General features: G+C 43.2%; 2 protein-coding genes across 2 annotated transcripts; both read right to left on the bottom strand.

Moving 5' to 3' along the window:
- Positions 1 to 68: 68 nt before the first annotated feature.
- On the bottom strand, positions 69 to 2,719 carry LOC100838977. Its single transcript, XM_003565125.4, has 3 exons — positions 2,127 to 2,719; positions 1,116 to 1,332; positions 69 to 1,027 (listed from the first exon to the last, which is right to left on the bottom strand). The coding sequence occupies exons 1-3, from the start codon at positions 2,454 to 2,456 to the stop codon at positions 540 to 542; spliced, it is 1,035 nt and encodes a 344-aa protein (XP_003565173.1). The 5' UTR covers positions 2,457 to 2,719; the 3' UTR covers positions 69 to 539.
- A 4,361-nt stretch (positions 2,720 to 7,080) lies between these two features.
- LOC100838674 (DNA replication complex GINS protein PSF2) lies at positions 7,081 to 10,712 on the bottom strand. Its single transcript, XM_003565124.3, has 8 exons — positions 10,553 to 10,712; positions 10,342 to 10,416; positions 9,960 to 10,074; positions 8,567 to 8,666; positions 8,424 to 8,454; positions 8,244 to 8,336; positions 7,809 to 7,964; positions 7,081 to 7,476 (listed from the first exon to the last, which is right to left on the bottom strand). Exons 1-8 carry the CDS (start codon positions 10,598 to 10,600, stop codon positions 7,456 to 7,458), a joined length of 639 nt encoding a protein of 212 aa, XP_003565172.1. The 5' UTR covers positions 10,601 to 10,712; the 3' UTR covers positions 7,081 to 7,455.
- Positions 10,713 to 15,112: the final 4,400 nt, after the last annotated feature.

Below are 15,112 nucleotides of genomic sequence, written 5' to 3'. Positions count from 1 at the left end.
AAGATACATTAACCCACGAGCCACAACAGTCTTTCAAACTATAACTGACCATATTGTGCAGAACCAAATAAAGCAAAGCATAGTAGGAGTAGTATATTTCTTCATTTCAAAACACACATCGACTCAAGTTTACGCATTGCCACGGTTACAAAAAGGGGGGACCAACCAACAGCATGTATCGGTCGTGGGTTTCAAAATACAAGAAAGATTGGAGAACATCTGTATGATCAAAACTCAATGTGAGGGGGGAAACTTGTAACAACGCTCAGTTGTACACTTGTATGCCAGCGGTTTCATCACTAGCATCCATCTTTCGCCAAACAAAACAAAAATGAAATCAAAAAATAATTTGTGTATTTTTTTGTATATATGCCTTCAAAAAAACCTGGCATGTCATCTTATCTCCACTCTCCTGCCATGTTAGTGTCCCATCATCTAATTCCCATAAACTGTCCAAAAGCCTGTAAAACAAATCCTCTCCTTTCGCTACTCTTTTGTTCTTTCAAAAATTCTTCCGTGTCCAGAAGTTCAGATATGTATCAGAAACTGAGCAGGGAACGCCGACGCCTCTCAAACTTTCCCCTCCTCGTCGTGTCAGTCTTGATCGGCATCATGAGCAATCTCCCGGTATCAAGTTCTGACTGCAGGGATGATTTCAGCCTCTTCAGATGCCCAACACAGAGCGCGTGATCTGGGGCTGTGCCTTGGAAGTTTTGCTCAGAGTGTAAGTATTTCCTCTCATACTTAGAGTGCCATTTCGCTTGGAGATAAGACAAGGACCTCCATGGAGGCAGGGGCATAGAGTTCTGCTTCAGGGACCATTTCGCAGCATCTACCATCACATGAAGGAACTGCTTCAGCCTGGGAAGGGTACCAACATAGACCACTGGAAGCGAGTCCAACAGAGTGCCATACGAATCCACTGCTCTTGCTATTTCAAAGTGGCTCCTGAAGTCGATATCAATGATCATACGCTCTGGACCCATCATATCACAGTTCATTAGGACATCAATGTACTCGTGATCACCTGAATTGGAATAAAAAAACCTGTTAGTTACCAAGCACAATTTATAGAGAAAAACAGAGTATCAGTAAGCATTCATCGAGTGGATTACCTCCAGGTATCTTGTCAAAACCCTGCCATTTGGATATGCAAACTGCTGCATCATATCCAGAGTATCTCAAGAGCTTCACAAGTAAATGACGGATGCAACTGCCAGTACATTGACCTCTTATGAAAGCCTGAAGCTCCGACTCATGGATCGAGAACAACAGCGAGTGGACCACAGAGAGCAGCTCATTTTCTTTCTCATCCCCACCTTGCTTGTACATCTGAAATGAAATGCATAGTCGTAAGTTCAGGCATACAAAGCTTACTAATCAGAAGGTAGCTAACAGTAATTTATTCAATCATTAAGTTGGCTAAAACTACTAGGAACTGCCAAAAGTGTAACTTGCACATAGCTGGATCAGACTTGATGAGGCCACTGATTTTTTACTCGGGAGTAATTTTCACATTATTCAGAGGTATAATTCCAGTGTGCTGCAACAGTTTGACGGTACAATCTAAATCGAATCAATGCTACACTATTAGACCCTTACAGTTGTACACAGCAATTAAAATTATAACTGCAAGTATGCACGCTAATTATCAAGTTTTGCAGTATGGTCGTGGAATAAATTCAGACCAAACATGCCAAGGACATATATGTCATGGAATGAATTCAGACAGAACATGCCAGGCCAGGCCAGGATATATCATAAATCCTAACGACAATTCATATGCACTCAAAACTTCAAAGGCAATGATAGAAACGACAGTTAACAACTGCACAAATTCTGCACTGTGGTCGTGGAGTAAATTCTGTAGAAACAGGCAAGCAGCAACATAAATACTAACGACAATTCACATGAAAGCAACTGGTACATGATTTCCAAAAAAATAAAAAAAATGCAGTCACATCATATCTTCAGAAAGTACAGTACTAATTTGACCCCCTCAACCTTTTTTTTTACGTCAACAGCCGCCTAACTGGCGTAATTCCAGTCCAATGTTGAACAAATTCAACCAACTGCATCAAAACATCAACAGGAGCAAAGTAGGGTAGGTAGGTGAATATGCGTACCGAGATCTTATCGGCGAGGTGGGCGAGGTCTGAGAGTCCGTTCTCGCTGTCGCTGCTGCCGCGCGAGTCCCCGGCGCCGGCCCCTCCGCCGCCGCCGTTCTCGAGGAAGTCGCTGACGAGCATGGCCAGGTCCATCTCGCTCTCGTGGCTGCCGTGGCTCCCGACCCCCTCCGCCGCCGCAGCGCCCCCTCCTCCCCCGCGCGTCCGCAGCCACAGCTCCCCCACCGGCGACGACCCCCCGCACGGCGCCACCCTCGCCATCCTCCGCCGAGGCGCCGCCGCCGCCGCCGCCGGTGGCGAGATGCCGAACTCCTTCGCCACCAGCATCATCTCGCCCGCCCGCCGAAGAACAACAGCTCGAACGAACGCCCCCACAGAAAATAAATTCAAACGAAACGGAGAAAGAGATTCCGGCCCCTGGAATTCGAAACCACCAGGAAGCTAGCGTAGCGAAGAAGAAGAAGAAGCCCCCGCGAATTGGAATTCGTCCTCGGAGGAAGAAGAGGTGGGGGAATTTGGGTTTGGTTCCTCCCTCTCTGCGAGAAATCGGCGAAATCTCGCGGAAGGGGGAACGAACGAGACGACTGGGGAGAGGAAAAGCCAACGCCTTATTTATAGCGGGTTTGGTGGCGTCTGACACGCTGGCCCCACCGGTCGGGGCGGGAAGCGGCTGACTTACCGTTTCGAATCCTCTCGTCGCCGGCCGTCGGATCCTCGGGCCGGGCTTCTCCGACGGTCGGATCGGACGCCAGCTTTAATCGGACGGTTAATTCTGGTTCCTTCTTTGGGGGTTTAGGTTAGGTGCCACCGCTGCTTCTTCTGATTCGACTTACACACTAAAATGCGTCTCGGTACATCCGTAGTTAAACAAAATCGCATCATATAAAATTCGAGAGAGAGGTTAAGCACGCGGCGGGTCGTGATTAGTTTAAGATGGGTGATTAGATTAGCGCGTGGAGGATCATGATTAGTTGGGTCATTAGCTGTGTGTGCTCTGCTCTCCTGATTGGGAGCCGATCGATTAATGAATTGTTTTGATACCCTGAGTGCATGTGCAAGCTCGCGGTGCTTTCTTTTCTTGACAGGCAAGTGGTGTGCTTTCTTGGTGCACAAGACAGGTAAAAACTCATCCTCTCTCGGTTCCTGCCAAAATAAATAAAAAAAATTACTCTTTACTTTAAGTGTTCAGCAAGCTTAGAAAAATCGGATGCTGCGTACGTACGTGTTCTTCTACATGTGCATTGCCAACTTATCCTAGAAATAAGGCGATTTCTTACGTTAAAACAGACTTTTTTGTGGGGAAACGAGGTTTATGGTAATTTTCCTGAATGCTAAATGCAGCTTAAGTTCTTCCTATGTTCTAACCAGAAGAGTACAGACAGAAGAGGTTTATGGTAATTATGCCAATATGTTGTACGTACTCCAGCTAGGCTAGTAATTAATTAGTAATGTGGGGCCTACTATGCATCAGCTGTCCGGATCAGACCAGATCTGGTCACATAATTGCAAGAGTTATCAATACTAATTGCACATATGGATACTACAATACACGGGAAGAGTACAGACAGAAGAAAGTTACTCCAAAAGAGCCGGATTATCGCCCAAGTAATGTCGCCAAACGTATCATATAGGACCACCAACACACAGCCAGCTGCCGTGCTTACAGAAAATGCTGCTCATCTTGATCACTCTTTTTATTTAAACAGATACTGTGCCCATTAACTAACGGCTTACGGCTGCTGATCGTGCTACTTGTCCCGGTCGATCGATTAATTAATTGCATTTCATCAAGATCCGAGTATCGCCATGATTAAATAAATCTTGGCCGATGAGTATATATTATTACCAGCCTAGCTGCCGGGTACGTACTTCAATTATTCATTCACCTTTATTTCGCCGAAAGCAAATTAGAATTAAAGGTAGTACTACGATTAACTAATAATCGTTCTACAGCTCCTAGCTAGCTAGGTGCTTCTGGAGTGTGTCACGAAAAAAAAAAAGGAAGAAGCTAGCCGCTTCAGGAGATGCCAAAAATTTGGCTTGGGAGGCAAGTCGATCGAGATCCAAATCCAACGGCTGAGCGTTGCTCTGCAGCTACAAGAAGCAAGCAGAGGCTCCAGGAAGCTTCCAGAAGAGACGCTCATCATCGATCGATCGACCGCTTAGCTAAGCTCAACAGCAGCCACGGAAAACATGTGATCCCCTTTGAAAACAGGTGCCCAAAGACTTAAAAACTACTAATATCCAATGAGGGCCACCTGCCCAAAGACTTGCTCCATCAAAATTTTATTAATTCAATTAAACTAATCATAGCCAGTACTGCTGCAGTTGAGAACTACTGAAATGATCTAATTTTGTCTCAAGTCAAACTACCTATGTCTGGCCAAATTCATAGAAAAATTGCCAACATTTACGACTCTAAATTTATTTTATTAAATCTGTCATGTAATTTTTATAGTATATTATAAACTGGGTCAAATTTTTAGTGTTTGACTCAAAACAAAGTTAGAACATCTTATATTTAGGAATGAAGGTAGTAGTACCAAGTAAAAATACAATGCTTGGCCAAATAAAATTGGAGGTACTACTAGTACCAAGTAGCTCCATTGTCAAGTCCCAGGTCCTAATTTTTGGATCTAAGGTCCCGTACAGACCGGATAATGCAAAAGAATATACTCCTGCCTTTCTTCTACTACCACCGTTTGTCAAAAGTCTCATCGCATATAAAATACCCTCTACCTGTGTCCTGTAGGATCAATCAGATGCAGACACTCTGACACTGACAGGGAAATAATAATAAGACTGGATGTAGATGCAAAGCTAGCTAGTCATCAAATTTAAATTAGGCGCAGATTAACTGCTGCTGCTGCTCATCTTCATTCCCAACCCCAGCTATGCAACTCAGATCGAAAACGATAAAGAGATGACAATGGTGTAAACAATGCTCAAACAGACTCTGTTCCAAGACAGAAACCTTGATTGCCGCTATATAAAGAGATTATTATTGTGGATGGCCAGATGAGATTTCTATTTGCCCTGGGAAATATTTCATGTAATGCTAACAAACGTTTCGAGTTCGATCTTGGAAACCGTGTTTGGACTTTGGAACATCGATCATGTATATGTATGCATTTTGGAATGGGGGAAGCACCCAACAAGCATGCAAAAGGCTAGCCTGGAAATGTTGACAAGTGGAATATTAGATAAACAACCATATGTGCAATAACAGAACCTATCATTATTCTCGGTTGATCTAGAATTGTGCCCAGCTAGTAGTACATTACCAACAATTTATTTCTTAAGATAATGAGCAACATACCAATAATGCACAACCAAAGACAAGCACAGGATTGTTGAGGCCATATGTCGGCACTCACATTCCTCCTGAAACTGATGGCATCTAGACAGGATGAACCACACTAGACACTAGAAAATGCATGCTGGTGGATACTCCTAGATAGGCCCAGGAATAATTAAAGCTAATGATGCAATAACAAAAGCCATGGCTCATCCTGTTCATTTCATAGCCTGTCTGGAATCTTGCACCGGTTCAGGACACAATGAGAGCTATCAATCAATCAGTTCCAGATGCCAAATTGCCTGGCTCGCTGTTCTACACAAAAAGAAGGAAGAATATGGACCCTGCTCTGCTATGCAGCAAACTGTACTTTGGATCCATCATTCCACTGTGTGGTCTGTTGGGGATAGACAGTGTAAGGACCACCATGTGAGGTGAGAGCCCTTGCACTTTCTTTATTCAGGTTCATGTGTCAGCAAGCCAATCTATCCGAAATGAAAACAGGTGCTGGCAGGCAGGCAGGCTAGAATATAATTTATAACAGAATGTATGCATGGATTGGATGCATCGATCTCATCTCATGAGGCATCATTTCACAGATAAGCAGTAGTATAAAACTCACCTTACAGAAACGCCTGGCAATGGGATCGTGGAGTGTTTCACCAGTCTTCTCAATGAAAATTGACAAGAGAAACATGATCTCCAGCTGTTCAGTTACTCAAAGCACCGAAAGCTTTCTCAAAGAACTGCAAGCCACTAGTTCACGAAACCCAGAGAGGAAATAGTATCGATTTAGCATGCTTTCCCTAAAGGTGCTCATAAGCCATGTAATTCAGATTCAATGATCTTTTTTTGTAAAAGGTCAGCTATCATTTTGCGCTTTTGATGCTTCCGTGGACATATCAGGTATGCTTCGCTAACAAACAAAAAAGGTTCTCCAATTTGACAGGGTATGGTTGTCCAAGACGGCACGACAAGTTAGTATTGCTTAGGGGCTTCCAGTATTCCTAATTGGTAGCTCAGGATGGCCATTCTAGCTGGTGATTTCCCAAGTTGCTAAAATAAGAGCATAGAGCCATTGGAGGCTTTTTTTTCTATATAAGTAGTAAGCACGGAGCAACTTGATCACAACTGTGACCTGCAAATACCCGGGACTGTTTTGATATTATCATGAGATGATACCCTTTTTTCCCAATCTGGAGATATGATTCAAGTTGATTTGGCATTTCACAAAAAAAGGTTAACATCAACCTTTAGGCAGGGCTGTTAGCAAATGATACGTGAACTATGCAAGTGAGAAGTTGCCATTTCAATTCTGAAGCCTATTCTACCAAAAAAATGACATCTAGTTTTGCAGAAGGTTTACACGAATAAATGGAAGGCATGGTCCATATTGGTTGTAAGTAAGCTCTGTCCCTGCAGCAACGGAACAAGTTTTATGCTCCTTACATACGCAGGGGACCTTGTTACTTGCTCCCACTTGAAAGAAAGTTTCATGAGATAACTCAAACTAGAAATTAAACATTTAATCTGATGTGATGGAAAAGTTGAAACCTAAGATAAGCTGAGACAATAATGAACATGTTGTCAACACTAAATCATGTTCCCTTCATATCATTAACAAAGCATAATAGACAAACATGAAGCTCAAAAGGATATCACCAAAAGAAATTAATATTTAAGAAACTTAGCAGCTATAAACAAGATACACAAGAGAGTCAGCTGATTTACTTTATGCCTGGAATAGTGAAATACATAACATAAACACTATTCATCCTGAAATACATGAGAATGATCTTCTGTGACAGTCGATTCATTTCTCATAGCACATCCTTATGGCTAACGGATAAGCTTGGCGCCTTTAGTATCCAGTACAGTAGCAGAAGCCACACTGCAGGAACTTAAGTGGCTTCTCAGCAAGTAACATACAGAATATTACAGCAAATCAAGTACCTCCAATTTACTGCAATCCATGTATATGCAGTAAATCATCTGCAAATACAAGTGGCTGGTACATGCATATCTTGCTTGTTATCTGTGTCTTAGATCTCTCTGCAAAAGTTTTAAAAAAGAGAGGCAAAATTGTGATGTGGAAATTTTCCTGACAAACCATGCTAATAAGAGTTCAATAGTTCATGTGTTTGAGCAAGGACTTTATTCAACATGACATCAGAAGCAAGATTGTGGTGAACAGATATGAAGTACTGAATCTTATGTCTACTCGAAATATCCAGGGGAGTTATTATATATGCATCATATGCATGCACACACTTGATGATGTTAACCAGTTTTGTGGTAGACAATTGTGTGCACGCCAATTCTGGTAAAGACAACAACTTTATAGCAAGCCGGAACAGATCATGTCTACAAAAGATAGGGCTTACTCTTGGACCGCGGTCTGTGACTGGTGTTGATCTGCTGCTCCCTGTATTATCTGCTTGCTGAATCATCTGTGGGCTGTCATGCTTGTAAAATGCCTGCAAAGTTCTCACCATGAAAGGACGGACAATATTCACTTCCATCGCAGAGAGATTTTTTAGCTGTGAGAATGGAGGAAAAGAAAATTCAGGTAGTGATCAGAAATCAAGCTTATTATTAACTTATAAACAGTGAGCCAAATATAAAGCAAACTTTGCTGTATTGTTAGTAAGCTGTGTGTAGTAATAGCGCCGATGTGCCGCAAACAGAGCTGTATGACAGGCTCCGCCGAAATTCATAACTAATTATAAATCATAGATCTCTAAGGTTAACCATTGGGTACCATAAGATAACATCAAGAGACTGGTTCGATGGCTGGAGCTGGGTAGGCATAAAGTTACCTTCACAGCATGAGTACGGCCAGAGATTGTCTCCAATCCAGTCTCAACCTTATGGAACCGGACATCTCTGATGTCCTCAATCAAAGATCTCACCTGTGTCAAAGCTACAATTAAGAAATTTTAAGAAGATCAAAGCCAACTAGACAGTTCAGATTCCTGTCAAAATTGTTTATAACTTACCAAGTATGCATCTGAGATGTCATCACGAGCACTGTACAAAACGAAGAAAGGAGAGTTAAGCTTTACATGTTGTTTCTAAACGGATCTTTACAGATTCTTATTACAGAATAAATGGAGTTAAGAAAGCTGCTATGTATGCTTACTGATCAAACAGAAGCTTAGATATCTCAATATAGTGGAATGGTAATGGCTGAAATTCTCTAGGTGACTCTCTTTCTGCATCCAACACCTGCGTCAGGCGCTCTAGCAAATAAAAGTAACAGACTGTTAAAGGACGAAAATAAGCAGCTAAGTACCTAGAATGTATGAAATAGTAAGAGGGACAAAATAAAACCAGGTATATATCAGGTATAAGCAGTTTCAGTTTCACCAGATGTTGATATTTAGGGAATAAATGAGCACTTATTAACAATTTCAGAAGAGCTCTTTTATGGTACCCCGGGATTAATATGAGCCGTCTATTTTCTCTAATCTAACGGTTAGTATTACGTGGTACTCCACTAGAGATCATAGGGAGTACTGTCTCCAATAACTAAGGAGTACCTTGATGTTAGGGGTAAAACCGTAATCTATTAATTTATTGTGTGGTCAAAAAATAAAAAATAATTCTGAAATAAACTAGAGGAAATACTGTTGTTCAAAGAAAAGAATCACGAAATCTTGCTTGTTTTAGTATGAGCACAGGATATAATCCGTTCCATGGTAAAACTTAATTAATCTCCAAGAGCACGTTGGGCTCTCCCAATGTGATGAACACGCGCGTAATTGCTAGGAGTAATTACTGTCGAAGAACTAGAAGTGCCCAGGCTGACGAGCACGCAGGCCTGTAGCAGTCTCATATTTGGGATTTGGGGACGATTTGGGCACCACGAGCATGCAGACATGGAGTTGATCAACTCCATCACCGACGCCAGCAGCCCCCGCCGGCGCTCACCTCTCCGCCTGTCCGCCCCTCATTTATTCCCCACCCCTCCCCGACTCATCACCAGCCGCCCTCGACTCGCATCCATCCATCCACAGGGAAAAATTAGCAGCCGGCACTTCGATCTAGGGCTCCATGAGATCTGTGTGGCGCCATGGACGGGAAGCTGCCGCCGCCGAGCCTGAACCTGCCATACGCAGGCAGCTGAAGGCGGCGCAGTTTGTGCAGGAAGGCGCACGGCATCATGTATTTGATCGGAAAATCAGGAGAGGAATATGAACTTGATCGGGAAATTAGGAGGAAAATAGATATAATCCAAATATAAATTAACTACGACAAAAAAAAGGTCAAAACACCCTTTTAAATGGACGGTTAGATTTGGTTGGTACTCGCTCACCTACCTATGGAGTACCGGGGTACCGTAAAAATCCTCTTTCAGAAAGAAGTGCAGTGGCTAGGCATTTCGCCTTGTGCCAGTTGTACGCATCAACGATAGAGAGAGAGGCACAGAACCCCTCCCATGTATGATTTTCATTTCCGCACCATCAATCAATCCTATAACGAGGATACAAGTATGCCAGGAGATAAAGCTACTTAAGCAATCGAACACTCACCAACAGTCATCCACTCGGGTGGGCGTATGGTGCACTTGCCACGCCTCTTGAGCGCCACAGCAAGCCAGAGTGGGACCTTGCTAGCAATCTGCGGGAAGAAGGGCCCGAAATCACCCTGCACGGTGACAAGTGTGAGCACAATGTTAGCCAAAAACAGACACAAGCTGGGGCCTTCTAATCAGCAACCCCTCTGCATTAAACCCAACTGGACTCTGAAATCAGCACAGCTCTCTCACTAGAACGCCCAGAGAGTACTGAAAACCCAACTAATATCCATGGAAACCTCGTAAGGAACCAACCAACCACTAGACAGCAAACCACTAGAAGAAGAATACTGACAAGTAAAAAAGAAAGAAATTGGGATTCGGTTAGATGCACGCACGCAGATCATGTTGAGGGCCTCCATGCGGATGTTGGGGACGATCTCCACGATCTCGTCCTCCGCCACGAACTCCACCTGCACCAACCAACCAACCAACCAAAATTGCGCTCATCATCAAACAGATCCACTGACCGCCAGCAGCAAGGAGGCAACAGGTCCTATGTTGATACACGCGCGCGGACGGGCGGACGGATGCAGGGCGGGGTCTTACCTCGGAGGGCGAGAAGAGGGAGAGGTGCGGGTCCGATTGCCCCGCCATGAGCCGCCGCCGTGCTAGGGTTTGGGGGAAGAAGACGAGCGGCGGCGTGTGAGGAGCAAGAGGCTCGGTTCTACTTTTCGCGCCTCTATTTCGTTTTTCAGGAAACTTGGCGCCTTTTCTTACCGGGCCAGTATTTTCTGAGTAATGTTACTAATGTACTAGTAGTTTCGGCCCGCTAATGGAATGGGCTGCAACTGAAGGCCCGGATCAGAAGCTTCTGTCCTGGCCCAAGCCTCTTGTATTAAGAGTGAGGCCCGGCGGATTAAAAAAAACTCATTATTGCGTAATTTCCCCGTTCCAAGCCCTGGCCGCCAGGAGGCCGCCGGGAGTTTTCCGATCAGCGCTTTTTCTTCCGGTTCCCCTCGTCTCCGACCGCCGATTAGGCATCGGGTGGTGAGGGAAACCATAGATCAACGTCTGACTGCAGTTTGTCTACATTCTTTGTGAGGTTTTGTATCCTTGCGATGGCGTCTTGGTGGAGGCGACGACATATGGAATAATAGTCTTCCGGCTCCATCCTCTTCCTGGTGTAGTCAACACGATCTACTCCATGTAGCTAGTGGATCTCGTGGTTTGTTTTTTCGTTATTTTTGGTCTTCTTTCTAGTTGGTTCGGCGACGAATCAGCAGATCGACAACCTTCCTTGCAAGGGGTGTGTCCCCGGCCAGAGTGCGTTCAACGATATTAGGTTCTCATCGGTTGCGGTGAGCGACTCATGTGGCTATTCAAACCTATAAGTTTAGTCCAGCTTGTGCAGCTTTGGTCTTCTGCAATTTCATCGTTGGAGACATGGAGAGTTTTCAAGATACGGATGACGGATCAAGAGTTATTTACTTCAAAGAATCTTAATGTAACTTTTAGTTTCATTAGGGCCTTTTGTTGTTGGTTATTCGTTTCATCTTCGATTACTTGTACTTTGTTTATTGAATCAATAAAACCAGATGTTTCTAAAAAAACTCATTATTTTGTCCAAGAACAAATCACATTATCCAAGGCCAAGGCACCGAAAATGAAAAGTAATTTCGTCTTTACACTGCTCGTATGCTTAAAAGCGTCCTCCCTGACATTGGATATGAATGGTCTCGTTTAACCATGAGGTAAATACACCTGCGGTCCTACTATTATTGATGCGGTGTCAGTTTACTCCTAAAATTATGAAATTGCACACTTAAGTTCTAATTTTATTTTTAATTGTGCACGCGAGGTCCTAAGCTGGTTATGACCAGTTTGACCCACCTACGTGGTACGCTGACCCGGTACACTTGTCACATTCAAATTCTTAAGCAGTTTTATTTCAATTTCAAATGAGTTTCATTCATAAACTTGTGTCATTCTCCTCTCACATTCAAGTTTATGAACGAAAGTCCTTTGAAATTGCTTTTGAATGTTGCCCCGGGCCAACTTGCCACGTAGACAGGTCAAACAGGCTAAAACTAGCACTTAAAATAAAATTAGGACCTAAGTGATCATTATACGAAATTGTACGTAGGCTTGTTATATAGGAACTTGGGTTTAATTAAATGTCACAGGGGCGAGAAGAACAATGAGCAACCATTATAGGAAAGTTCGTAGTTTTTTTTTTAAAAGGAAAGTTTGTAGTTGGAGGAAACAACATGTGAAGAAACGCATGCAGAAGCCAACACGGAGCCAAAAAAAAAACTTAGAAAGTCAAACGACGAGACCATGCACGTGGCTGTTGGTGTCACCGTGATGCACTCCGTGACGTCATCGCTTCCATGCACCGATCATCCATGCTCGTTTGACTTGTCGCCGCCGCTGCGCATGCATGCAGAAAACAAATATTCCGATCCTACTCTACTTTATTTTATTGACCGGACAAAAACAAAAATTACCTTAATTAAACTCGTTCCCCTCGATCGAATTCCCTTATTTTTGTTATCGGATATATCTCTACAGCTGGTATATATGCATATATAGATGGCATGCATAAAAGATCGGCCGATGCGCGCACACGTGTGTGATGATCTCGTGTGCTTTCGAATTTAGTTTTAGAAGAATTAATACAAGAAGAAAAAACAGATATTGCATCGTGGGCATATATACAAGGTTCAGATCGTCTGCTCTTGAGTTATTACTGTACTCGTATAGCAAAATCTCGAGGTATATAGATAGAGTCACATCGATGGATGGATATTGATTGGATGGTCACATGCATGCATATACATACACGGCTGGATGCAATGCATGCATAAAAAGCTTTTTCCAAAGCTATACATACAATGGACAGAGGTTAATTAAAAAAGGTCAACAACTGCTAGCTGCTTCTAGGAGCTCCATCGATCACATGGAAGCTATATGTACATATATGGCAGGGATTAATTCCTGTTTAAAAACATTGTGCAATGCATTGAGCAGATTTAAAAGGTCATTGTTTAAGACGGGTGGATGGATGGATCGAGTAGATATGGATGCAGCAATAATGCATGCTTGACTTGGTGGGCTTTTGCAACCGGGTAGAGTAGAGAGGCCAGCTAAGTCTCTTAGCTAGCAGCTAATCTACGAGTAATGAGATTAATTTATACACTAGTAGGACACTACTGAGAGTACTGACCGACCGGACCTGCATCTACAATACATGGTGTCTGAACACGTACAAGTTGTGGTCGGGGATCGATCAGTTGAGAGTGATCAGCTGGCACTGCACTATACCGGACGGCAGTTGGGGTCGTACGTCGAACAGTTGTGCAAATAAGCCCATGTGATCCAGTTGACCTTTGTTTGGCCTTTCTCTTGAAAGCTACACCCACCTTTTGGCTCAGCTCCCAGCTAGCCCTCTATTGCAATGTAGATGCATGCATGTGTCCGGTCAGCTCTTGTGCAGTTCACGAGTGACCAGCCTGACCCAGCGTCCATGGATCTGGTTTCTAATGGTCAACCAGTTGGACTTTGGGGGCTACGTAGGTACGATATAATAACACTAGCTAGGACTGGTAGATGGTCAAAGCTAGGCTCACGGGCAGCAGCAGCAGGACGACGACGAACACTATGTGTAGGTGCAAAGCAGCTAGCTAGCTGCTGGCTGATTCACACTCGAGCTAGATATAGAGCGTACTTAAGGTGAACGGTAGCTGGTAAGGTACCGATGGACGATGGTCAATAATTCCATCCATCCATTGCTTCCTTGCTAGCTAGGCAGTGTGAAGCAAAGAAAAAACAATACACTGCTGGCTTCACTCTATAGAATTTACTTATCATTGCTTATTATTAAATGTGTTTCGCTATTTCTAAGAAGGATTAGCAAAAAAAAAAACATTGGTGTCGTTTGACACATATACATGCTAGCAAGGCCCTTGTAACTAGAACATACTCCCTCTGTTTCAAATGTCGAGTGCATACAACAATTTTGTTGATTGTCAAATTTCTAAGGTTTAACCACCGCTCACTGTTATAACAAAAATATTTTCATAACATTAATTAGACACGTTGTGAAATTTAGATCCACAAAAATATCAACAAAGTATTTCCATCATAAAAATATCAACAAAAGTATTTCCATCATAAAAATATCAACAAAAGATCATTAGACGCGTTGTGAATTTCATTTCCATAGCATCTTAATTGGTTTGACACTGCATGATGATATTTTTGTTGTAAGTTCAGTCTAAATTTAACAAAAATTTGAGTTAACAAAACTATAGGCCTTGACCCGTACAAGTACACGTACTACATGTACGGAGTAGTACGTGTATATACATGCATGCATGACTTGACCCGTCGTCAGGCCAGCCAGCTAGCACTAGCAGAGCCAACCACTTTTCTTTGCTTGCTCTTAATCGGCATACTGCCTATTTCCTGATTGCTTCGAGCTTTGAATATCTCTCCACCGTCTTATCTAAATAAATCAAGGGCACGTGTGCTAGCTATCAAGCTATGTGCTCGCACTAAAATGTCCCTAGCTGCAAAGTGACGACGACGAACGTCACTAATGACAGAGAGCACTGATGGTTATGCTGATTTTAATCTGATCACCGCATTATTCAACAATTAAGCCTAGCTAATTACCCCCCGGCGGCCGCCATCTTTTCCGGCGACCTACCATCGCGCACAGAGCCGGCGTGACCCCCCTTTTAGAGCACAATTAACTAACTAAACTGAACCGGCTTTGTTAAGTTACATGGACGAAGACGCACACAATTCACACCCACACCACCATATCTGCAGCGTCGATGGATTAATTACACAGTTGATCAGACAGTTGATTGATTGATTTTTTGTTTCTTCCGTAAGTTAAAAATGACAGGTATTATATTAGGACATGCTGCTAGCTAATTAGTTGCATGGCATGGTGTTGTCATGGGAGAGTAGTTTGCTGCTCATGCTGTCCACGTCGACCGATCCATCCCAAATCTACATCTGTTCAGTTTAATTTAGTTTTAACGCCGTAATCTGCGTTCAGTTGGGTCAATTGATTTGATTGATTGATTGTGTGGATCTTGTAATTGACTGACCCACACGGATCGAGCTAACTAATCAAGGTTTTGGAGCAGTAGC

Source organism: Brachypodium distachyon, chromosome 2, assembly GCF_000005505.3.
Source record: "Brachypodium distachyon strain Bd21 chromosome 2, Brachypodium_distachyon_v3.0, whole genome shotgun sequence".
Taxonomy (NCBI): Eukaryota; Viridiplantae; Streptophyta; class Magnoliopsida; order Poales; family Poaceae; genus Brachypodium; species Brachypodium distachyon.
Note: the sequence above shows the minus strand (reverse complement) of the source record. Positions and strands in the feature narration are given on the sequence as shown.

Bases quoted from the DNA above. Each gene is read 5' to 3' on its own strand.
- LOC100838977 (XM_003565125.4), bottom strand. From the start codon at position 2,456: ATGATGCTGGTGGCGAAGGAGTTCGGCATCTCGCCACCGGCGGCGGCG. The intron at 1,333-2,126 runs GTACGCATATTC...ATTTCATTTCAG, and splicing joins ACCTCGCCGATAAGATCTCG to ATGTACAAGCAAGGTGGGGA. The intron at 1,028-1,115 runs GTAATCCACTCG...ATTCCAATTCAG, and splicing joins TTTTGACAAGATACCTGGAG to GTGATCACGAGTACATTGAT.
- LOC100838674 (XM_003565124.3), bottom strand. From the start codon at position 10,600: ATGGCGGGGCAATCGGACCCGCACCTCTCCCTCTTCTCGCCCTCCGAG. The intron at 8,667-9,959 runs GTGAGTGTTCGA...TTTATTTGCTAG, and splicing joins ACCCGAGTGGATGACTGTTG to AGCGCCTGACGCAGGTGTTG. The intron at 8,455-8,566 runs GTAAGCATACAT...CGTTTTGTACAG, and splicing joins TCTAAGCTTCTGTTTGATCA to TGCTCGTGATGACATCTCAG.